Source organism: Pteropus alecto, unplaced genomic scaffold (genome assembly GCF_000325575.1).
Source record: "Pteropus alecto unplaced genomic scaffold, ASM32557v1 scaffold50, whole genome shotgun sequence".
In the NCBI taxonomy this organism is placed as follows: domain Eukaryota; kingdom Metazoa; phylum Chordata; class Mammalia; order Chiroptera; family Pteropodidae; genus Pteropus; species Pteropus alecto.
Genome location: NW_006431918.1, coordinates 4,871,503 through 4,896,550, shown reverse-complemented (window position 1 = coordinate 4,896,550; position 25,048 = coordinate 4,871,503). Strand labels below are relative to the sequence as shown.

At 47.6% G+C, this 25,048-nt stretch overlaps 1 protein-coding gene across 1 annotated transcript in view; it reads right to left on the bottom strand.

Annotated features, from left to right (window-relative positions):
* Positions 1 to 2,520: 2,520 nt before the first annotated feature.
* SCARA5 (scavenger receptor class A member 5) overlaps positions 2,521 to 25,048 on the bottom strand; it is an 88,776-nt gene continuing 66,248 nt past the window's right edge. The window contains exons 6-8 of the mRNA XM_006906248.1: positions 23,613 to 23,669; positions 9,441 to 9,635; positions 2,521 to 2,768 (exon numbers count right to left, since the gene is read on the bottom strand). Of these exons, the coding sequence (XP_006906310.1) occupies positions 2,632 to 2,768; positions 9,441 to 9,635; positions 23,613 to 23,669 (389 nt within the window). The 3' untranslated portion in view covers positions 2,521 to 2,631. The remainder of the gene's footprint in view (positions 2,769 to 9,440; positions 9,636 to 23,612; positions 23,670 to 25,048) is intronic.

Below are 25,048 nucleotides of genomic sequence, written 5' to 3'. Positions count from 1 at the left end.
AGTCAGCTTTTCTGTGGACTTCCTTTAGCAAATTATTGTGGCCCACAGCAAGTCTGGGGCCATTAGGTATTCCTAGAAGTGCCAGCTATGAGTATGTAGCCAGAACTATGCAGTGGCCTGGGCCTTCCCCATGCACACTCAGGCCCTGAGCCTGGGAAGTCCTGCCTCTCATTAGGCGATGAGGTCCAATGACTTCACAGACCTTGTACTTATCTCTGGATGATCTTCTTACATGTGAATAGAATTCCAGATGGAAGCGCATCCCGGAGCAAAAACTCTGGAGATGTGAGGAAATCGGTGTTTTTTTTCCTTTATTGACTATAAAAGCAATTCTATTATAAGTGAGATCTTGGTAATTGTTCTATGGCTTGGGACCTTTTTTCAGGTGACCAAACAATTCCTGATACATCATGTTCCACCATGTTTTTAGTCTATGCTGTTTATTGCCCTCCAGAAGTATTAAGGCAGCTTCTCATAAGATGTCCATCCTACCACAATCCCCACTGAGAAATGATCACGCCACACAATTCTCACCAGTCTTCCCCATCTTCACCGGGTTTCCATGAGAAAGAATGTGATGCAAAGCTTGTCAGTGACATGTTTTTAGCTTTATTGAAATTCTTTCTTACAAAAGGTCTGATGTATTTTAGGCCAGGCCTAATTTCCTTCAGTCCCTGAAATACAGGTCCATGGTGATTCCCATGTCCTCGTAAGTAGAAATGTAAACTAGTAGACTTTTATTTTCAGGTTCAAACACTAACCAGCATCATTTTTGATATAAAACACGTCTTGTGTTTTCCCAAATGAAAAGACCAAGAATATTATGTGAGTCTTCATTGGGGCTGTAACTGGGTTCTTTGCCAGAACCAACTTGGGAATCTATTTTATTCAATGTGACATCTTTCCACCTTTAGTGGTCTTTTTTATAATACAAACTTTACAATGAGCTGAGCTATGCAGTAAACAGTGCCATGTTTATATATGCATACCTATATTGGCTCTGGGAAAAATGCATGAGTACATGCGTATTATGTAAACATAGCAATTGGTCAGAAGGAGAATCTCTGATCGTTAGGACATTAATGAATAACAAGCATATTTTTAAAAAAGAACGACCAATCACACATATTGGTTTAGTTGTCAGCCAGGAACTTTGTTGGTCCCACACCTGCGGGGTCCCAAGTGTCACTTTCCCCAGGCAGGCTGAGGCTCATATGACAGGTGATGGTATATCCAAGGCCTGTGAGTTTGTGACTCCCTTAAATGAGGTGGGTCTGTGCTCCCTTGCTGCCAGGTAGCTTCCCTAGTCCTGAAACACGTAGATGGCCCATTCTGACCTTCTCTATGTGCCAAAAGCACAAAGTCAACTGGATCTCCTATCACTAGGAGAGGGGTGCAGATAGAGGATTTGCAGAGGCCCAGGGCCTTCTCTTCCTCAGAAATTATAAGGAATCCTCATTTCCTTCCACTTCTATAGGACCCATCAGGGCATGTGTTCTCCTGACCACAGGATCACACCCAAAGAGGCCAAGAAGGTCCAATATCATTACCTCCAAACAGCTCTGAGACACAGGTGACTTGGTTGTAACTCTGACTGCCAGAGTATTGGTCCCTCTCCAAACCACCTTTGCTCCTATGTGGATGGCTGGCCTAGAAGCCAGTCATGTCTGATCATACATTCATCCCCCATAGGTTTTGGAGTATGTAACCTAGTCGCTCAGGTCTTGCACCCAGGATTCTTGCTCACGCCTAGCAAAGACACACAAAGGTTCAGGTGGAAGCAATGGTCTCAAGTCATTCTCAATTTTATGACTTATAAGCCAGGTGAATGGGGCAGTTGAGTGCTACTTGGAGGTAAGGTCTTACTTACCTAAGCTAACATGTCTTGTAGAACTGTAAAGTGGATAAATGAATTTAGCACTCAAGATACTGTGTACCACACATGGTAGTCATTCAATAAATGTTAGTCTCACTCTCCTTCTCCAAACTCTCTCTGAAGGAAGCAGTACTTTGAGCTTCTCCGAATTCAGGTTAATTCCTACAGGTGACTTGCATTTCCTTCTTTCTCCTACAGCTGGCCTCTCCTCTATGTCACTCCCCCAAACTAACGAAAGTGTGCAGAGTAAAGAAGAAAAAAATGAATGAATATTCATCATTCAGTATTGCCTCTTGCTGGTAAGAAGGATGTCAAAACTTTTGGCCTAAGATTTGGGAATTATCTGAAAAGTGAATGATCTGTTATACTTCTCTCCCATTTCCATGGTGGCATTTGTCTTCAACATACTCTCAAGAGCATTCATCTGTAACTAACAGACCAAAGGGAACATGGATATTGAGGCCTGATGCATGGTGCTTAGGAGGCTGGGCAAAATGGCGAGCCGGTTGTCCAGGGCTTCACGAGCGGGACTCTGGTGGAAGGGAGAGATAGGCAGTAGACCCCACAGTTACACTTTGGAGCAGATGTCCAAAAGGAGAATGACCATAGGCCACCATGGTCCTGGGACAGTGATAGGGGACTGCTGGACTGGGCAGGGAACAGGTGTGGTCAGGGGAGCCCCAGGCAATTCCCCTGCCCCAGAAATGCAGGAAAGAGGCTAGGCAGTAGGGCCTGGACCTTGGCTGTGCTCATTTTCAGTGCCTGGTGCACGTCACCCCAGCATCCTCAGCATGTCCGCAGTTTGTCACCCCCCATTTGGAGAATTTGCAGCGGAAGATCGTATCCTCTGTGCCTTTGCAGGCGACGTCATCCATCCAAATCCTCCCTGTGCCTGTAGAGACAAGTCAACACGGTTTCTTAGCAGATATGCAAGAGAGCAGGACAGAAGAGAAACGGGAGCATTTCTACATCTGTCTTTGACCAGGCTGTCCCAGGCTGTGCTGGCAATTCTCAAATCTAGTGGTTCCCATCTGGCCTCTCCACCCTACCAAGACCAAATACTTTCTAGGCTCAGTTGCATGAGGGCAGAATAACGATAATTGATAGTGCTGATGGTAGTATTTACTGACTATCTCCTAGGTATCAGGCATCTCACACACATGATCTTCCTCTGTTCTCGCCATGGTGCTGAATAGATACTAATAAGCCTATCTTACAGATGGGAAAACGCAGGCTCAGAAAGCAATTGGTGTAAGGTTGCTCAGCTTGTTAGTGGAGTCTAAACTCAAGTCTTTACTGCCTTAAAGCCCACACTTTATATGAGACACACACCACATTACTTTTGAGATACAATATGCTGCAGTCTCTGTTGATGAATACTTAGGCGGGGCTGAATCAGAAGGACCATGTCAGATCATGGGTTGGACAGATCCAGCACTCCATAACCAAGTATGTCAGTATCAACGTTACCTCCAGTGTATTGAAGTTTAAATCAGATGGTTCCCATTCTGTATACCCAGAACAGTGGTGCTGGAATGGCAGGGGACCCCCAAATTTAACTTTATAACCAGATATACCTCTAATGACAAGCAGAAGAAGCATTCCTAACCATAATGACTAGGTCAGATCCCAAAATACAAGGTCCTTGAAATAATCTACTTGAGTTTTGCCTGCTGCTAGCCCTGTTCATCCAGCTCTTAAAGGGACTAGCCTGCTGGTCTGAAGTTGTCCGTGCAGGGAGGCTTTAAATGGCTTTCCTAGGATTATACCTGAATAACATTGGCATTGAGGTCCCTCAATAAATGTCAGGGAAATAGGGCAGCTGGGTAAGGCTCCAAGAGGAAATGAAGAGTTTCTCAGAGGTCAGAGGGGTCTGTGGAGAGGGGAGTGGGTTGTAACAGAAGTCACCTGGAGCCCCCACTGATGAATTGGCAGCACCATCACCCATGGTTCTTGTGGGTTCCCTGGGTCAATGGCTGTACCAGGCCCAGACAGTGGGAATCCATTTGGGAGCCCTCTGGAAGGATGACTGAGCTTCAGATCTCTGTTAGAAGCGATGCTTAGAGTGTCACTGCTCAAAGTGTGGTCCTGGTCCAGCAACCTCAGCATCACCCAGAGTCTGTTAGTAAGGCAGAACCTTGGGTCCTGCCCAGGACCTATTGAGCCAGAATCACCTTTTAACCAAGTGGTCACGGATGGAAGTGTGAGAAGCATGGGTATAGAAGGAGGAGGGCTTTGCAATAGTAGGACAGACCTTGATTCAAGTCCCAGCCCCATTTGGGAGAGCATCTCCTTTTAAACTGGGAGGGGATTCCTCAGATGTGAGACTTCTGATGCTAAAACTGCGTAAGTTCTAGGTAAAATGGGATGGTTAGTCCCTCCAAAACCCTAACTTGTTAGGTCTATGAGCCAGTATCCAAAAGCATGTGGTTAGAGGTCATAAACTAGGTTTCAACATTACTGGCTGTGTCAACCCGAGCAAGTGAAATGAGGTAATAAGTAGTCCCCATATTTTGATGCTAGGCCTGCCTCCTCCCCGTCCCATGTCTAAGCAGCCAATCTCTCCTTTTAGAGGAATTGTCAGCACTGGCTATTAAAACCTTAAACCTGTCACTCACTCTCAAACTGCATGAGAGAAACCCTTCACAAAGAATGGCAAGGGAATATCTAAACCATTTTGCAGCTCACTAACTCTACCAAATGAACTAGTATTTTTGTTATGCAGTGATTTGCAGCATCTGTTGTCACAGGACTGCTGAGCAGCGAATTTGGGGACAGAGCTGGGAGGAAGGGCCTCCTTCCTCTGTCTTCTCGGATGTTTTTTTCTCCACCAGAACCTCTTCCCTGGCTGGATACCCTGTGCCTCTTACACAATAAACCCTTTGAGGCTGAGCAATAATTCGCACATTAAATGTCTCACGGAAAACAGCAGTTTACAAATTAGCCAGGAAAAGGCCATAAACCCAAGAGCTCTGTGGAATTAGTCACACCTAAAACAAATAAAGAAGCAAATAAAGGAGACTGACGAATACAGACATGGCTCAAAGTTATGAGCCCAGATGCCAATAGAGGAACACCAAACCCTAGTGGGTGTTTAGCCAGGAAGTCCTCGCTAATGTTCTGTCATGGAAGAGCAAATAAAATGAGAACAGAGTCATTAAATCAGTGGCACTGAATACCTGTAGTTACTGCACAGCCCGGAGGTGAAGGGCCAGTGAGCCTGCAAACCACCTCTGCTCCTTGTCATGTCAGAGAGGCAAGAACTCCCATGACTCTGGTACCAATCATCCCTTTAGCTTCAGAACTGACCTCTGATGGCTCAGAGTGTGGCCTGAGGACCAGGAGCAGAAGCATCGCCTGGGAGCTTGTTAGCAATGCAGAGTCTTGGGCCCACTCAGACTCGAATTAAAGCCTGCATTTTAACGAGATCTCCATAATTCATGTATGCATGCAGGTCTGGCAAGGCCTGCCTTAGATCAGGTCTGCGCCCACGTGAGTCCTCTCTTTGAGCTCTATCAGGTAAGCAGGGTAGATAGCCTCCACCCTATTTTACAGATCAGAAAAATTGAGCAACAGGCTGACATTTTATCTTGAGAGAGAGGGGCAAAATTGGGAGTAGAGGCCAGGTCCTATGACACCGAGAGCAGTAGAGGCTGTTTGAAGGTGATATTGTTGAGGTGAGTCAGTGAATATTTTATTTTATCCTTACTCTTCATTCAACAAATATTTAAGGGCTTACTTCATGCTCAGCAGTATTCTGGGTGTTTAGACTATGTAACTGAGCAGAAAAAGATAAAACAATGATGACAAAAATCTCTGCTTCATGGAACTAACTGTAGGCTTCTGTATGTTTATTTAGAGTTATATTAAAAGAAAAAATGAATTATACTGAATCCAACAGGCTTTTATCGGAGCCTCACACAGAGATCAGTAGGACAGCTACTGAACAGATATTTAAGATATCTGAGGCTCCAGATACTGAACAGATATTTAAGCGATAGGATAACTGAGGCTCCAGAAAGATTAAGTGACTCATCCCATAACTATTAAGGGGAAGAGACCATGACCCAGGCCTCTGACGTCCAGCCAATCCAGTCCTTATTCCTTACAGAACCACAGTACACAATAGGCAGCACATACACCAAGCTGACGGGTGACTGGACCAATGAGGTCCACTGCCTGCTTTTGTAAATAAAGTTTTATTGGAACACAGCCCCACCATCTGGTTACATTTTGTATATGGTTGCTTTCATTCTACAACTGCAGAATCGAGTAATTATGAGAGAGACCATCTTGCCCACAAAGCCTAAAATATTTACTACCTGGCTCTTTAATGTTTGCTGAGTCTTGCACTAAGCACTAAGCCATCTTCCAGTATTCGAATTTTATCTTAGAAAAAAAGGGTAAAAATGGTAATAATGAAAGGATTAAATGGCTAAGTGAACACTCCCAAGTCTATCCACCCCCTCCCACCTGCAAGTCCGTTTGTGTTTGTACCCACCTCCACCTCCATTTCGTCTGTTTCACAGAAAGATTTTTCTCTGCAGGTCCAAGCCTAACTCCCAGCTGTGCTAGATTCCGCTCCCATGCCTCTCCTCCTAGACCCTGCTCTACCCACCACCCGTCCACCTTCTCCATCCACATTCGCTCCCTCTCCAACAGCTCTTGGACCAATTTAAAATTAAAAAACACCCCCAACTTGCTCTCATTTGTGTCTTTCCTTACTTTTCCGCAGGGAAACTGATAATTTGATTATTAAGCCCTGTCCAAGAAATTTATGGTGCCAGACCAGTGAGAGAACTACCAGGGACTGGCACTTTCTTGTATTATATTGGGGAGGATTCAGGTTAGGCAGGTGCAGAAGTTTCTTCCTCCCTTTTTCTTCTCTCTCGCCCTTCCTTCCCTCTCATATTTGTCTAGTAGCGATTATGTCCTAGGCACAGTTCTGGGTTTTGGAGGTATAAAGGTAAAAGACTCAAGATGCTCACACATTTATCAGAGATCAGAGAGTGTGAGAGGTGCTATGATAGAGACGCGCATGCACACACGCACACGCGCGTACACACACACACACACACACACACACACACACACACACACAAACTCTCTGGGAGTATAGCATAGAATGGGGCGGGGGCGGGAAGGGTACAGAGGGGATTAAAAGGAACCGGCATAGCTCCTCTCAGGAGGTAATAACTGAGCTGACTTTAAAAGCTGAATAGGAATTAGGTGGATGAAGAAGGAGGGAAAGGCATTCCAGATAGAAGACACAGCACATGCAAAGAAAAGAGACACGAAACAGCTACGCAAGTTCAGAGAACACAGGTGGATACCTATGGCTGAAAGGTGAGACGGAGGCAGGAGGCAGATGAGGAAGAGCCCTGGGGACTAAACTAAGGGAACCAAACCTGATCCTCGCAATATTTTTCAAACGTGAAAGGATCGAAGCTTGGAGAGGTTAAGAAATCCATTCCGGGTCACCAGCTAGTAAGTGGCAGATGTGGGATTCAAACTTGGGGTTGCCTCTGAACCTGGGCTTTTAACCACTGCTCTACCTTGCCTGAGCTCCTAAGGCAGGAGCAGTGAGAATAAAGAGGAGAGGATAGATTCCAGGAATGCTGGAGAGGTAGACACTGGTAGGATCTATAGGGCCCAGGAAAATAAGGGGACCAGATAAGGGGAAGGGGTTTGGGCAAGAGAGGGAGGAGGGACAGGCCTTTGGTCCTGGCTGGCAAGGCAGGAAGCACATCCAGAAAGAACCAGAGCCAGTGGAGGGAGGGGCTGAGGGCTTGGGAGACCCGGTGGGGCTGAGGAATGGGCACACTGGGGTTGACAGCTGGGGTAGGTGGCTGTGATCCAAGGGTGTCTGAACCTGATGCACAGCCCTGCCCACTGCCCGAAGAGGTGAGCATTCCCTCCCTTCTGCCACAACAGCCGCTTATGGTACGACAGTCCTTACGACGCTGCTTAGGATCTATAAATATGTCTGCCTCCACCTCTAAACGGAACACGTTGAGGTCAGAGACCAGGTTTACTCAGCTCTGTGCCCCAGCACGGAGCCCAGTATCTGGCCCATGGAAAGTGCCTAGAAACTGCCCAGAAAGAAAGGAGCGCAGTGAGGGCTGTGAGAGAGGGCACCGGCCAGGCTTGGCCGGCTCGGTCCCCCTGTGAACCTGTTCATAATGTCTGGCCTGCCTACCTTTCAAGGTCTCAATATCACAAGTCATAAATTATTGGACTGCGATAGGGAAATACCAGTCCAAATCTGATGCGTACATGGAAGCAATCCGGCTTCCCATCGACTAGTTTAAAGGATCAAGTGGCAGTTTAGGAACTTCTCCACATGTCCTGTGATATCAAAACCAGAGGGGAATGGAAGAGGCCACGAAGTCTCAGTTTTAGGCTAATGTTGCCCATGACATTCGAATGGCCAATTTGGCTTCTCTAAGAGTTTATGATTTTTCTCTTCCAAACGTTTAACTTCCACTTACCAGGAAGAAGTTCTCACTAGACTCAAACATTGAACAGTGAGGGCCGTTCCTACTGTTTTTGTTCCTTACGCAAACAAGAATGGCAGTTTTTCTTGAAGAAAACAGGATGAAATCCAGCCCAAAGCTTCAAGTGGGAGGCAAGTACTCTGTCCCAGAGGGCTGCCCTCTGTGGAGCTGGACCCTCTGAACTTCCCGTGCATTCTGACCTTTCAGTAGAGAGGCTAATACGTGTGGGGTCAAGTGCTCACTTTCTGCCAGCTGTCACAACAGATTTCACCAAAAGTCACTTTCAGTCAATGTGATGGTCTTAGTCTGCTCAGGCTGCTGTAACAAAGTACCATAGGCTGAGTGGCTTATAAACAACAGAAATGTCTCTCTCACAGTTCTGGAGGCTGGAAGTCTGAGACCAGGGTGCCCGTACGATCGGGTCCTGGGCCCTCTTCCGGGTTTAGACTACTGACTTCTCCATGTAGCCTCACAGAAAGAGGATGAGGAAACTCTCAGGGGTCCCTTCTATCAGGGCACTAATCCCATCATGAGGGCTCCACTCATGACCTAATCACCTCCCTAAGGCCCCATCTCCTAGTACGATCACATTGGGGGATAGGATCTCAACATATAAATTTGGGGTAGATACAAACATTCAGTTTGTCACAGTGACTAAGGTCTGAGGGACAAGATTCTGAGCAAGAATTGCAACAGCCCATAGTGGACATGAGGAGAAAGGCGGCCGTGGGGAGTGGAGGGTTCCACGGCTAGTCGGACGTGACCTGGCTCCATGTCCCTGTCTGGAAAGGACACCTTGACCCCTCCCCTCATGCCATACCACAAGACCCTGTAGCCATTTAGCACAGTGGGTTGGGCAAAGAAAGAACGTTCTAACCATCAGAATTGTCTGAAGACAGACAGGCTTGCCTGGGGGACGGCGAGCTTCCCATTGCAGGAAGTGTCTGAGCAGAGGCCAGGTGACACACGGTAGGATTGCTGCCCAGGGGGCTTGAGCTTCAGCGAGGAGACCAGTCCTAGGTGTCCTGGGCCTTCTCCTTGCATCCTTTTACTCCGGAGCGCCTTACCTTGCCCGAATCTAGCTGTCCGGGCCACTTCCTGTGCGCCACGGAAGCCCAGCATACGGCACACCACGTCCCCGTCCTTCTTGTCCCAGCTGTCGTCGCACACCGTGCCCCAGCGCCGGTCATGGTACACCTCCACGCGGCCCTCGTGTGGGCCCGAGCCGTTCACCAGCCGGATCATCACCGCCTCCAAGCCACCTGCCGGAAGCAGCTCACAGTCACCGCTCTGCTCCGGACACGCTCACCCACACCCAGGGACCTTCCCTGACTCCCCTCAACTAACCGCCTCCAGTGTAGGGAGGAGGGGGCTGGGGCTACAGCCAAGGCCAAAACTGTGGCCAGTAGAAATCATGGTGTTACCCCTGCCCTTCATCAGCCTCCTTCCCTCCTTATATTTTTTTTTTTTTTTTTTTTTTTTTTTTTTTTTTAGTTTTAGGGTCACAGCAAAATTGAGAGGAAGGTACAGAGATTTCCTACATACCTCCTGCTCCCAACATGACAGCCTGCCCAATTGTCGACATCCCTCCCCAAGAGGCACATTTGTTGCAATCGATGAACCTACATCGACATGTCATTATCACTCAGAGTTAATAGTTTACATTAGGGTCGCTCTTGCTGTTATACATTCTACGGGTTTAGACAAATGTACAATGACATCGCCACCATTATAGTGTCATATAGAATAGTTCAGTACCCTAAAAATCCCCTGTGAGCTGCCTGTAAAAATGCAGGTTCCTAGGCCCACGCAGACCTACTGGGTCAGAATCTTGTTGGCAGCAGTCAGGGATCTGAATGTTTTACAAGTGCCCCAAATGACTTTGCAGTAATCCATATGTATGGGCTGGCACTGGGAGCGACAGGATTCGATGATCTGTAATGTTCCTTCCACTCCAGTCTTCAGGGATTCCAAGGCCATGAAAGAGGTCCAAATTGTCTATTATACAGCTAAAACTCACCTGGAACATGTAGGGTGGAGGTGGGGACATTGTACAGGTGGGTGTGGCAAGGTGACAAGTGAGTGACAGAAAAACCCCTATGTGAACTGCCAGAGAAAACAGCAAATCTGATGGAGTTCTGCTCCTCATAAGTACTGCAATTCTGGATGACTTTTTCTTTCTTTTTTGTAGGCTGGGGGGATTCCTATTGCTAATGACTTTGATTTAGCAAAGACCTTCATAGGCCCCTTGGGGAGATGGCAGGATTAATAAACCCCATATCTGTGCCACATGAGAAAGGAGAAGGATCAGAACTGGCCATGAGTCTGTTACGTGCTGCCTGGGCTGGGGAAACCCCAGCATATTCTATACAGAGAAGCTAAAAAAGTCACCAGAAAACTACACCGTTCCCAAGATGCTCAAGATTACAGGGTGACTACTTTGGAAGGCTCCTTGAAATGTTTGATGTCATTTTCTATGCTTCCTGCATCTCTCACCATTCTCCCCATACATAAGCTCCCCCCAGGTTGTCAAAAAAGGCTGCGAATGATGAGCAAGAGAACACAGAAATCCTGGAGAAGGAAAACCTGGGGAGAAGCTGGAATGCAGAGGCCAGGTCTGAAACAGAGAACCGCCCCCTGGAGCGGTAATGACATGCTAACCTGGAGCCAGCAGCGGCAAATGAGGCCTGGCCCCTGGTTGGGAGCTTGGCCCTGGGGAGGTTGGCCGAGGCTGAGATGTCAGCCTTGATTTCTCACAGACCTGCCTCGCCTCTGTCAGCACCCTGTCACAGTGGCAGCAGGCCACATCAGGCCAGGAGGCCTCCAACAGAAGCCTCAGTGTGGGGTCATAAGTAGAGGGAAAGTGGCAGGAGGATGCTGTGGTTCTGAGCAGCCCAGGCAGAGTTCAGGGTGTCGGGTCAACATAATAGGAAGAGGCTGGTGGAGGGGGTGGGGTGCGGGTAGTCAGGACTCACGTTCAGACATTTTCCCTTATTCTCTCTGCCCTGGTCAGCCTGAACTTGCTCTGTTCATGTCTTCTTTTAGCCAAATAAGTGACTGACCATCTTTTAGGAGCCTGATCCTATTCTAGGAGCTGTGGGTACATCCATGAACGATATTTAGTGGGAAGGACTAGCCATAAAACTAACAAACAAATACAAATATAACTATGGCCAAGTATTGACGAGTGCATAGGAGGAAACAGAGGCACAGAAACGAAGTGGAGGGTGAAGGGAGGCGCCATCTTGGACAGGGAGTTTGGGCAGAACTTTTCCTTGTACACCCAGATGTTTACAGGGTAGGGCCTCTGTTTTTAGCTCCTGTTGCCCCAGATTTGGAGTCAGAGGTTCTCCCCCTTTACACAGAAAAGCAGACAGAGAAGAGTCCCTTGAAATCAAAGCTGCAGATGTCACCATTACTTAGTGCATGGTGCTACTTTTACCTTTGGGCTTTTTCAACCATCACATGATGATAAGCAGAACCACCCAGATGCTCTTAGGAACCTGAGCTGAGGGAAATGGAGAGAGCTGAGCAGAAGCAGAAGCAAAAAGAGGCAGGGACCGCGGAATTATCGAGCCATGTTGGAGATGAGACACTAGACTGGGAGGACAGGAACCCCTGGTGCTGTGGCCCCAGAACTGCCTTGGATCTGAACGACCGTCCCATTCCACGCTCTGCAAGGCCCGCTTGTATTATGAATCCTGATCGTCTAAAGTTTTCCCAGGTGTCCTTACTGTAAGTCCACCCATCGAAGTGACCCAATGAGTCTCTGGTCTTCGCCAGCAAAAATACCCAAAGAGAGCACCTGTGAATCCCACACACCCATCTAAGGGCTGCTTAGCTACTTGCCTCTTGGGCCCTGGGTGGATTTGGGAATTTGGATGGAGGAAAACAGGGTGGTGGTGATCCCTGTGGAGAGGCAATAGGGGAGAGTGGGAAGAGGCAGGAGCTGGACTCAGGCACAGGGTTCAAATTCTGATTTCACTATATTGGCCAGATGTGACCTCTCTAGACCTACCCTTTTCTTAAAATGGGTACAGCGGTGGCAGTTGGGAGCAATAGTACTTGTCAAGGGCTTGGTACATCATGGGCACCTCTCACTGTGAGCTCCCATCCCTGGCCAGTCATTGCTTTGCCCAGCAACGTGTAGGTCAGCTCTGAAAGTTCTTCATGCATTGCTAAGGATGGCTTGGATACAGCATCCTGAGCAGGGATGTATCCTAGACAGCTTCTTTGCGAAGCAACCCTGCTGCTTAAGGAGTAGGAATGAAGGGAGTTTATTCCTCCTATTGGATTAATCTCCTAACGTCCTCTGCTCTGCCCAGGACACAGTTCCTGGCTCCTTAGCATATTAGGGGAGGGAGACATGGGCATCAGCAGAATACTGACTTCTGATGTCAGCATCTGTCTGCTCTCGTGTGGGCTGGATGTGATTCGTTAAGCGAGGCAGCTCTGGAATGGTCCAGGAACTTGGTGCTAAGGCTGAGGCCACTGTGGGGGTCCTGGCACAGACCTTATAAAACTCTTATTTTGAGAAGGAGTCTCTTCTCAAAGTGAATGTTTGTTTTCTTTGCCTTGTAAATATATATGTAGGAAAAGCAAGGTCCTAGACAAAGCAGGCCTGGTCCACCCTAGACTCCTCTGGCTGAGCCCCAGAGCTGGGAGGGGCTTGCACCCTCCCTCCCACTTCAAACACAGGAATCCTCTCCATTCTGTTCCAGGCCTGACAGCTGCTCATCCTGCCTCTGGGAATGGAAGGGAACTCAACAGTATCTCCTCGAAATCCGTTCCAGGATTTAAAAACCAGCATCTGGTTTCATTCATAGAGCGCAGGCATCTCCAAAGAGGCTCCAGTGTTTTTTTGTTTTGTGTTTTTCATCCAATGAGTCGCTACCTTGTTTTACTCTGTATACTTAGGGTTTCGTGCTATAATTGGGGAGTGAGATGCAGAATGACTGACTCTGTCTTTCGCCAGCATCCGGCGGGAGAGCACAATCAGGAATAGCTTCCTTACTCGGCCCCTCAGACAGTCTGGGAGGACAGCTTAATGGCCAGTGGCTACCATCTCAGAACTAGTTTCCAGGGCTGGAGTAGCCTTAGACCTACCTACTACCTGCAGAGCTTGTCTACACCTGGCTCGGAGCTGCCCTCAAACCCAGCCACAACGAAGCCAAGTTCTGGGCGCTACCCAAGTGAGATTTCATGTCAAAGATGGACGGCGAAGGGAACAAATGTACACTCAGGTCCCACTACATGTCAGACACTATGCAAAGTGCTTCATTCATGTATTTTCTCATTTATTCTTCGTAATTGTGCCAAGAGTTAGTTATTATGGCTCTCACCGAACAGAGGAGAAAACAGTCTCAGAAAAGTCCAGTAATTTGCCCATGGTCACGCAGCTACTACAAGGGGCGCTTGAGAATCTACCCCTGTATGGGGATAGTCTCCAACAGTTCACTTGTGATGTAAAGGCACCAGCAGGGTGGACAAGCACTGTTTGAAAGGATGGATCTGGGATCGAGCCCCAGCCACACAGCTGTCAGGCCTTGTGAGTAAGGTGCGGAGATGATGCCTCCTCTGGGAGAGTGTCCCTGACCTCTGGCCTCAGTATGCGCTCCCCATATATGAGAAATGTTATACTGCCCTTCCCTCTTCCAGGTCTCTCTGTTCTCACTGTGAAAGTGACAGCCACAGCACCCTTGTGGTTCCCATTTGCAGCCCCACCCGCAGGCAGAAAGCCTGGCACATTGCAGTGCCCCAGTAACTGTACTGAATGAGCGAGTGAGTAAATGAATGAATGAATGAGTGAGTGAATGAGTGGGATTCGCAGCCCTTTGAGGGGCTCTAGAAACAGAACTGATCCCTAAATCCCCCAGAACCTGCTCAGCTGTGCATCAGAAGGGCCCCAAAGCCAGGGAGGAGGGAAACCCAGCCTGAGCCTGAAGCGGCTCCTTTAGGTTTGTTTTCCTAACTTCCATGCCCCTGCCAAAGCGAAACAAGTCAAAAGAAAGGAAGTTGTGAAGAATAGAAATAAACACATGGGGCTGGGAAAATAGGCTCCGATTTTCTGCAGCTGCAAAGTAGAGCCCCGGGGATAATCTGGACCAGCTGCCCATTAAGGAAGTTGAATTTTTATTCTCTTGTGAAGAAAGAACTCCCCATGCCCCCAGCCGCCCGCGGCCCAGGGGCCCTGCATCCCTGAGGTGGAGGAAATTGGGCTGTGTCCTTCTCTGGATATGACATTCCGCTTTTCCCTGACAACTCGGGGAAATGTGGTTCGTATGGGAAGGACAGGAGCCATCCCACAAGCAAGCTAAGGAATTTCTGGTCAGGCTCTGCTGGAGGGCATCGCTTTTAAAATGTGGTCTGGCCGGTGGGTGTACTTTCTAAAATGCTATTTCCTAATGATAATTAGGAAACTTAATATGCTCTGAATATGCTGCTTGATGCCTCTTCAAAGCACTTTTGTTAGGTGGTCTCATTTGATGTTTGCAGTCTCCTCTAAGGCGGGTGGTATCATACTCATCTAACAGGTGAGGAAGCCGAGACTCAGAGAAGAAAAGTGACTTTCTCAAGGTCACATGATAAAGTGGTCACACCTGGGTCTCTAGACCCACAGCCCAGTGGGACCACTGTACTGTGTCTTTGATTAGGGATCACACAGAGTGCTTAGGATATTACTGGGTAGAAGGAGTAGCAACAATTATCTCCTAATTCATCACGCTGGATTGGTTTTAACTGTTGACTCATCCGTTGGTCTTCCCAACCCTATTGCATGTTCACTGGAAACTGGGAGTTAGTCTTGGCTAATTTTGTTTCTCCAATGCCCTGCTCACGGCTGCCTGGCTCCTAGTAGGTATTCAAGAAAAATGTATCTGATTAAATAATAAATGAAGCACTTTTCCTGCCCAGCCCCAAACCAGGAGCCCTCCCCATCGCAGTGGGAGGACGTCACTTATGCCCAGAAGCTCTGCTCAGGGCTCCATTTGTAGGAATTTACTGCGTGGCCCAGTGCAGAGGTGAGTCCTTTGCCTTGCTTTTGTTCCTGAGCCTCTCAAAGGGCAATGAGGGGTCAGTGAGAGTCAACAGGTCTTTAGGACAAGAAAGAAATGCTGCAGAGCCTGGAGAAAGTCAATGATGCTGAGCTCTCATTTTCTCAGGCCTACCTATAGCTGCAAGGAGGTGTCCTGTTTACGTGGCAGCCCACTACAGGCTTCGTGGACCCACTGCCTTTACCTCTGCGTACCATGACTAGAACTAGTGGCCTTTCCTAAGAAGGCTCTGTCATACCCTCTGCCTTCACTCATGCTGTCCCCACCTTGCCCTGTTTCTTCAGTTCTGCTTCTTCAAGTTCAAGGTCTGAGACACCTGGCTAGAACGCTTTCCCATCCCTATATTTCAATTCCTTGAACACAGGACCTGCCTCTAGCACCATGTTGACCACTTTCTAGCTCTATGACCTTGGACAAGTAATTTAACCTCTCAGAATAGTTTTCCCATCTGGGATAACCACACATACCTTAGAGAGTTACTCTAAAATATACGTGAGCTCAGTGAACTGGGGTGATCACTTCTCAAGAAATCGTGTTGAACTCAAGATAAGCCCCAAAGATCGAGGCGAGGGACCGAGGCGAGGGACCGAGGTGAGGGACCGAGGCGCTGGGGCTAGGGACTCGCCCAGCCTCTGAGTCAGTGAGGAAACTAACCATGACTCCTCCTACCACAGCATCCACAAGACCTCCTGGGATGTTCACAGGATTTGCCTCTCTCTTTCATCTTCTCTTTCTTCCATCAATTCCACCATGGTACTCTTTAGAAGAGAGGTTGAGATCTAGTGCCAGGGGAAGTAAGTCCATCCAGATAACTGGGTCCAAGCAACACCTCCAGGGTGTTTTCCGTTGTCAAAATGGCACTCTGAAGTTAATGCAGTGGCGGCTAACGCTGACTCAGTTACATCAAAAAGGCACCCTGGGGACCTCCCCAGTTACATCAAAAAGACACCCTGGGGACCTCCCGATTTTAATCCGCAGTGCCTTTGGCATGCCTCACCTCCCATCCCAAGAGTAGAGCGCAAGGTCATGGGGATTAAGAACAATTCTCGAGTTTGTTTGAATTGCTTTCTACATAAACCGTTTAACCATTCCTGGTTTTAAAGTATGTCTCAGTTTAAGATTTTCTTGCTCCAAGACCCACATCAAAGACTAAAACTTCAATTCCTCGGTGGTGCCAAGGCGTTGTTTTTGTAGAAAATTCTCGTTCACCTTCCATCTGAGGTTGGTGTCACTAAAGAAGTCTCTTGCAGGCCAAATACCAGAGACCACGGCATGTTTGCCAGGGCATGGGGAATGCCAGTTGTCGCCGGAGCTGCCTCCAGGCCCGTCTTGGAAAGAGGGCACAGCAGTGTCAGCTAAACGTGGGCGATGAGGGAAATGGAGACATAGCATGTGGCAGGCTCCCTCGCTCACTCACCGTAGAAAGAATAGGTGCTTAGGGAACAGTCAAACCGCTCACCTCCGCTCACAGGCGTGAAATACCCTGCTAGACTGACAGTTAAAAAAGCCAACCTTCTCAGGTTCCACTTACACACTTGGCTGCTAATTCTTAACATAAACTCCAAACACTGGTGTGTTTATTTTCTTCCAGTTAGCCCTAAGTTTTGGCTTTCAGTTGGTTCCTGCTTGCACTTAGTATATATTTAGAATACAAGCATTAGGGGTCCGTTAGTGACCTTTTAGCACCGCTAGAGCACCGATCCCCCAGGGGGCTTCCTTTCTCTTGCCTGAGCAGTTTTTCTTCGCCAGGGCCCACCCTGCAGCTCACCTCTCTCCTCTCTTTCCTTTTATAAGACACGAATGCAACATGGCTTGCTAGCTCGGCCGTTCCTAACCCTCAGGCACCCCCGTCACGGATTAATCAGAACGGAACAGTTTTCTGCACATCGCAGTATAAAAGCTCTCCTGGAAGGGGTCACTAGGAAGCTTTCAGGAAATGTCACTGGATATGTTTTTGGAAGGCTTAAGATAGGCTCTTGGCAAACTGGAATGTTTGGAAGGCCAGATCCCATTCTCTGCACAGAACCAGGGGAGAGGAAATTGCAGTGGAGGAAGGCTGAGGGACTGGCCTCCGGGCTGGGTCAGAAGGGGACTTGGATCTCAGGATGGCTACTCCACAGCCTGTGCTGCTCCCCAGATCTCAAGTCTCGTCTTCTCGGGAAGTGTGTTTCTGAAAAACGGGACTTTCTAAAGGGGGAACGGCTCAGAAAAGAGAAAGAGCGGGAGCATCTGAGAAACATGAACTTGGAATACGGACCTTTCCATGGGGAGGAAGGGTCTGCACACCCTGTGCCCGGCACTGGTCGCAGGGTTAAGGGCCGTCAGGAATAGCTGAGGCTTCGTTACCCCTTGGTTCTGGCCCCAGGCTTGTTCTCCCCCTGGTTAGTCACCTCCCATTGCTGCCATGTCACTCCCTGTTCACAGCCCATCCTGGCTTCCCGGTGCCCAGAGGTCGAGCCTGAACTCCTGACTATCGATCCCCACATACCTCTCCGGCCTTATTTTTTGTTTCTTACATCCTGAACCCTGACCATGTCAAACTATTTGGGTTTACCAAACAATGTTCTGCTGTTTCATACATGATTCTCTTTACCTGGAATACTTCGCCTTCCACATCTACCTGTTGAACAGCAACCTGCCCTTCAAGACTTGGCTGGAAGACATCTTATCAACTGACCTCTATAACAGGAGGCAAATTAGCTTTTGTATATATGTCTACTGTAGCCTCAGCACACTCTACTGTGATTAAGTGTTTTTGTTACCTGCTAGACTGTGAGCTCCTCAAGGTGAGGCTGGGTCTTACCCACCTTTGGTTCTCCAGCCGTTGGCCAGTGCCTGATACATGGCAAATGCTCAGTAAATGTTTGCTATATAAGTAAATAAGCCAATGTTCTGTTTCCTGAATGTTTTCTTTCCTTCCATGCATCTATCTTTTCTTTATGATAGAAGTGAGGGAAGCCAGTCCCTCCCTTCCCTAGGGTCCCATCTCGATCTCCCTCATCCCTGCTCCTTCCAAAGCTAGATTTGTGCCAACAACCTGCTTTCTGATTCATGGGTTTTAGGCCTCTGCTGTCACTTCTGTCCCTGCCCAGTTTTCATCTGGTTCCCACTATCGACCTCATTCACCACGCCCTATAGCGCTCATTCCTTTTCTCTCTGGTGTGTCCCATTCTGCTTCAGCCAGGACTGGAAGCAATGTTTGCTGCAGGACAATTGTTCTGGGTGAATTTTGTGTCCCTGTGTATTTTCGGTGTGACTAGATATAAATTTAGGGGAGGAGACATTTGAAAAACACTCTTCTATCTCTACATATGCTTGGGTGTTTGCATCTGCCCAGCACTCACTCTATAAGGCTAGAGAGAAGGAATGAATGAATACACAAACTGAACAAATGTGTGAGTGAATCAACACTGCCAGATATGTGCCAGGTGCTTCTGCACAGGTTATCTCAGGAAGGCTACTGTGCTCAGGTCAAACAATCACAACAATAGGAAAAGTAAGCAAGGCGGGAAGGGCTTTGCTGGCAGGTGCAGAGTACACCCGGCCCCCACTGCCAAGTGAAAAGTTTGCTGTGGCCTATCTCAGAGCCACAGAAGCAGGTAAGGCAGCCAAGGCTTGGAGAAATGAAGAGCAAACTCTGAGACAGGGCAGGGTAACTTAAAAGTAACTGAGAATTGCTGAGGAGGAAATTAGCATCTCCAGATCAACCGCTAAGAACAGACAGAGTGGCCGGTGAGGACCCCACACTGTCAAAGGCCAGGAGAATAAAAGATGACCCAAGGGTAGCAAAAGGACTCCAAGCCAGACAGGCCCGATCTGTGTCCTGGCTTCAATTCTTATGAACTCTGGTGACTTCCGGAAGCTTCTTCGTCTCTCTTACATGCATGTAATCATGCCTCCTGAATATCACTGTGAGAATTAAGTGAAATAATGTGCACAGATACTTTACTCGTCATAGCACCAGGTACAAGTCTGTTGATAGTATTACACGAATGGTTAATTTTTCTTAAGTGTGGTTTACTTTTAAATCATGCTGTTGCTGAGGTATTAAAGTTGTATGAGGTATTAAGGATGTATGTGCAGTTAAATTAGCAAAAAAATACAATTGTATGGTCCAGTAGCTGTCTCTCTCGTGTTGGAAAAAATGCTAACTTCTGGTGCTACGATATCCTAAACAGATTCCTGGAGCCACTGCTTGCAGCCGACTTTAGGTACAGGGAGAGGAGGAAGGAAATTCATGAACTCCAAAGGACTCTCTTTGCACTCCTTATTCTAAAACAGAGATGGAAACATTTTAGCAGCTTGGGAAAAATACTGTCTAGAAGCCACCATCCTGATCTTTTATTTGGGGCTTATACTGCATAATGGGGTACCTACTGCCGTAAATATTAAACACACACACAAGATGTTAAACATTCTTCAAGTTTTCTGAGATGTCACCGATAACTATTAACACACCCTGGCTTAGAACTGACCCCTGAGTCGTTCTGCATATTTTTTTCCACGTGAAACCAAATTGAGGAAAAAATTTTAAACAATCTGAATGTAGATCCTACTTTAAATTCATGCTGTGGGGCTTAAACTAAACTATATCCTTTACCCACCCGCTAGCTGCAAAAAAAAAAAAAAAAGAAACCTATTTATTTTTCTTGCAAATGCACCATATACAAGGGTAAAACAAATGTCTTTCTGTCTTGAGATGTGTATATATAACTGTCCCCCCCACCCCCCGGCCAAACTCCCAAAAGCCAAACATCTAACAGAATGACTGATATCACCCTTGCTTTAAACAAAACAAAACAAAAATTTTACCTCTCATCAAGCAGAAATCAGGAGATCTGAATTCTAGACCCAGTTTGGCCATGACCTAGCTCAGGGACTATGGGAAGTCTCTCTGGCTCTCTGTTCTTGGTCCTTGTTCAGAGCTGGTAGGGTGGGCTTGGGGGTGGGAGAGGAGTTGATCTGAAACCCACCCAACTCTAAAATCCTATAACTCCAGACCAAAACGTGGGTAAACAACTGCAAGATTTTGGAAAAAATATGTAATATTAACCTAAAACATGGGTACCGAGAAGACCTCTCTTATAAAGCCCTCTTTGAAGGAAACAATCATTTTCGGATTCTGACCTGAGGGGTGTCTTATCTTATTTTTCTCATCAATCCCTTTCATGTAGTAACAACTCCACCTGCTGGAACTTTAGGTTCACGCTGCTAAAGGTGGGCACTGTCTGGTAAGGTTCCATGGCCTGAGCACAAGCTGGGTTACGGAAGGAGGGTCCGTCCTCCACCATATCCCTATTTGAAGGAGGGTAGAGCTGAGAACCCCTTCTTCTTACTCATCAGATCTTACAGTGAGGATGCTCAGGGCTCAGGGAATGACTAAGAAAACCCCGGAAGTGGGCACTCAGCGTGGGTCAGAATTTCTGCAGTTTTCTGAAAGACGATCCTTGGCTTCCCCTTCAGAGCCTCAGCCCTAGGGGTCCAGTTAATGCCTCTGGGACTGGAGTTCCGGAAACTAATCAGGAGTCTGAACACAGTGTGGGTTTGACGTGGTCAGAGGCAGGCCAGGGAGTGGAGGCCGTGGGAAGGCACACATCTCAGCCCTGAATTGCTGCGACGGCCCCCAATAACACCCCGAAATCCATATCGCCAGGTGAGGGAATCACTAGGGCTTTTAAGGAGCCCAACCTACTCTTCAAGATCAGGGGCCTAAGCTTTCATTCCAGAATCAGAAGTCAGAGGCCTGGGTTTTTGTTTCCACCTCTGCTCTTGCCTTGGGAGAGTGAGCTCGCCACTCAGGGCCTCTGAAAATGGGGCGATGAATGAATGGCCCCCCGTTTTGTTGTTCGACAATTCCTGCATGTCTCCCATATTCCTCCACGCACTGTGTAAAAAAACCTCCTGTTGATGGCGTTATTTCTTTCTTCCCCAATCCATCACTGATGGTGACATTTTTGGGCCTTGACAGGGGGCAGGAAGGAGAAGCTTAGATCTTTGTGCAAGGGCTGTTGTCTGACCTCTGGGCTCCAGTGAGGGTGTAGCCTCTTCAGGGCAGGGAGGAATGCCAGCAGTCCCTGAGACAGGGCTGTCCAGCGCTTACATCAGCCTCTTTCGGTATAATCAATAGGCTCCAGGGCCAAGTGGATTAGACGCCTTTTCCCCTAAGCTCCCCACCCGTGCCTAGGGGAGCCCCGCACCACTGGCTCAGCTCCCACCTCACGTACCGTGCGCCCCCAGCCTCAGAGCCCAATTCAAGTGCAGAGCCCAGCCCGCTGGGTCCGCAGAGACATGTTAAACAGTGAAGAAAGCATCCTTGGGATTCATGGTGACTGATGACCACCACCTCTCCCCAGGCTCGGCCAGTGCAGACTTCCTCTGTCCTCTCAACTCAGCTGAAGAACAGTTGCCAAAGAGTTCCTGACAAGCACCCCTCTGGCATGTGGGCAGCATTTCTGATCTCCCTCTAAAGGTCATCTTTCCACAGCTCCTCCCTTCCTGCCACCCCATCAGGAGTTGTTTATTTCACACAGCTAAATGCCCTGGTCCTTCTCGGCTACCTTGGCAACATTCCATCAGAGCACGGTCAACAAAGAGAACAGGAGAAGGCAGCAACCCAAAGACAAAGTATGGTGCCCAGCCCAATTCATAAATGTGACTTAGATATATCGCAGATGTCCTAGATCATATCCAGACTCCCTTCCTTTGCCATCAAAACTTTCCTTTTGGCTCCTGCAGGGTCCAGCAGATCTCATGTAGCCGGGACACTCCTAGTTTAGCCTTTGGCTGCCCTTGAAAGGGACTCTAGATAATGCTAGGAAGACTGCCAAGAACATATATTGCTTTGTGGATTACAGCATCTAAGGTGAGGTGGGCATGTGGAGTCTAGGGTAAGTGTAGGCATACCTCGTCCTCAGGAGTGGCAAAGTGCTATCACGTACATTTTTCCTGTTTAATCCTTAATCACTGTCCCGGGAAAAGGAAGGGCTGAGGAAGGAGGAAGCAAGTTTCAAGAGACCTTGGGAAAGGACACTACTGAGGAGTGAGGTCTCCCTCTGGTCCTGCGTGACTGGGATGAAAGTGGCGTTGTAAGGACCTACTGAAACCAAAGAAGATCAGCCCTAGGGAAACCCTCAGTCTGGGTCCAAAGAGTGAATCTGCATAGGTATATGAGTGTCTACAGGAGAACCTGGAGGCAGGCGCTCTCTCCCAGCCCAGCCTCCCTAGAGAGCCAAGACTGGAGCAAAGATGTCTCGGAAGAGGATGATCCACTTATGCCTCACACAGGGTGGCAGCATGTCAGAGCCCAACAAATACTAGACGCTGATATTTTTTTGTGACTTGGCCTGGAGACGCTATTCACTGAGGCTTGGCTAGGAGACTTCATTCTTCTCTGGCAATCTCTACAAGGTTCTACATGTAGCCCTTTGGGGAAGGAGGGAGAAGATAAACCCTAGAAAAGAGTGTTAGCTAGGTAGGCTGGCTTCCCTTGTAAACATCTGAGGAAGGGCCCTCATCAGAAAGATGCCCATTCCGAGACTTGGTGGCCTGCCAGATACTGAGATCTCTTGCATCTCTGCTCAGTTAGCAGCAAAGGAGAAAAACCAGAGATTCTGCTTTGCCTCTACACCTTTCCTCATGTAGGTACTCAGGGAAGTCATGTGTTTTAATGAGGCCAGTAACTGAATTTTAGTGAGCATCTCCAATGATTTTAGGAAGTATGTCTGAATTGGTGTATTACATAGAACAATAATAATGAACATTACTGAGTCCCAACCACATGTCCAGGCATTGTAATAAACACTTCATGTGGATTAACTCATTTAATGCTCACAACGATCCTATGAGGTAAAGACTCTTCTTATCCCCATTCTATAGGTGAGAAAACTAAGGCACAGAGATCACATATCTAGTTAGTGAGGCAGCCAGAAGAAAGCCCAGGCAGGCTGCCCCCAGCTCCTTCCACACAACCACTGGGCTTAGATCACATCTGAAAATGTGGCCTGTGACCCTGGGATACACTTATCTCTTGCTGGACCAGCAGAGCCCTGAACCAGGTAGTGGGCTCCTTTGATACTAAAGCCGTGGACCGTGGATCCACCTCTGGACCCCCAAACTTTTGGGGCTGGTTGGGTGACAGCTACACCTGTGCTGACAGAAAATCCAGCAACCCCAACAGAATTTTCTTACTGGAATCTCCTGCTCTGTCTCCTTTCTCTCCTTTCTCTCCTTTTGGGCCTCGGTCACCTGAAACGGAGGAGGAAAATTGGCGTTAGAAATGGAAGTAAATCCTAATGGTAAATAAAGTACAATCTGCAGAAGACTTATTAACGCAAGACCAGAGAGAACCTCAGGCAGGAGCCAGTAGCTCTGGAGGGCATGGCATGATGGAAAAAGAGCTTGAGCCAATTCTGCTGCCTGTTCTGGTCACCCCAGGAAGCGGAGGGCCCCAGCTGAGGAATTTCCTTCCCTCCTCATTAACACCTAGGAAAGCAGTGCAGCACAGACTAAAGGAGTAGTGATATTTAGCAGGAAGAAGACAAAGCAAAGACATTCCTATTAAATAGTCAAGGGTCTGGAAGTCCACATCCAAGTTGCTCTAATAAGCATAAGAAGAGAAAAGGAAGGCAGGTCTTCAGTTACATAGGGAGAAACATAGGTTATATATCAGGCAGATTTACCAGTGGATGAGGCTATAAAACATGAGGGAGAGGCCCCAGGGAATTGTGAAATTTCTTTCCCAGGATATGGTTAAAAAAACAGAGAAGGCTCTTTTCCCAGCTAGCATCCTACTCTACAAAAATGTAGTAGGCTCTGACACTGCTCAAGCGGGGGTTAAAATGACCAAAGAATTCTATTCCAAGTACCTCCATAAAGGTATCTGCAAATCAAAGTTCATGGCATATTGTCTGGTGAAAAAAATCAAGCCAATAAGTTTCAGAGGAGGATGCCAAGTATGATTCAAGTTTTCTTTAAAAAAAAAACAAAAAACAAAAAACCAAAGGCAACCATATATGTAAACGTGAATATGCTGAGAAAAAGGTCTGGCAGGATATGCTCCAAACTGTTTACAGTAGTTATTCTAAAGAATAACAGCCTAAGAGACCTAGGGCAAGGGGACCCGCTTTCTACTTTACACTTCCTACACTTCTGTATGGTTACATTTTTTCAACAAGCATGTGCTGCTTTTGTAATCTGTTTTAAAATCGATTGTAAGAAATGTGGATCATAAAAGGACGGAAAACCTCAGGCTGTTTAATCACCAGCCGGGAAGTGAAATAAAAGTTCCCAGTGATGCAACGATGCAAGGTTCAGAGACCGTCCTGGATGTGGGGTGGGAATGTTAGCAGAACGTCTTTCTTAGACTTCAGTTTAACAAGTGAGAGGCCGAGTCTGGAGAAAGACTGTCAGATTTCCTCGTCTTCTTCTGCAGTGATGATAGGTCTGGACGCTTTTGAAATGAACGTGAAAAGACAGGGACTGACTATAACGTGGGCTCCCCTAAAACAGAACGAGGCAACTAGCAATAAAAAGGGAAAAGTCAGAAGAAACACTATTGGTAATGCAAAGCTGAGAACTGACTTAAGTTTGAAATGTCTGGGGAATCAAAATAAATCCCTCACAGT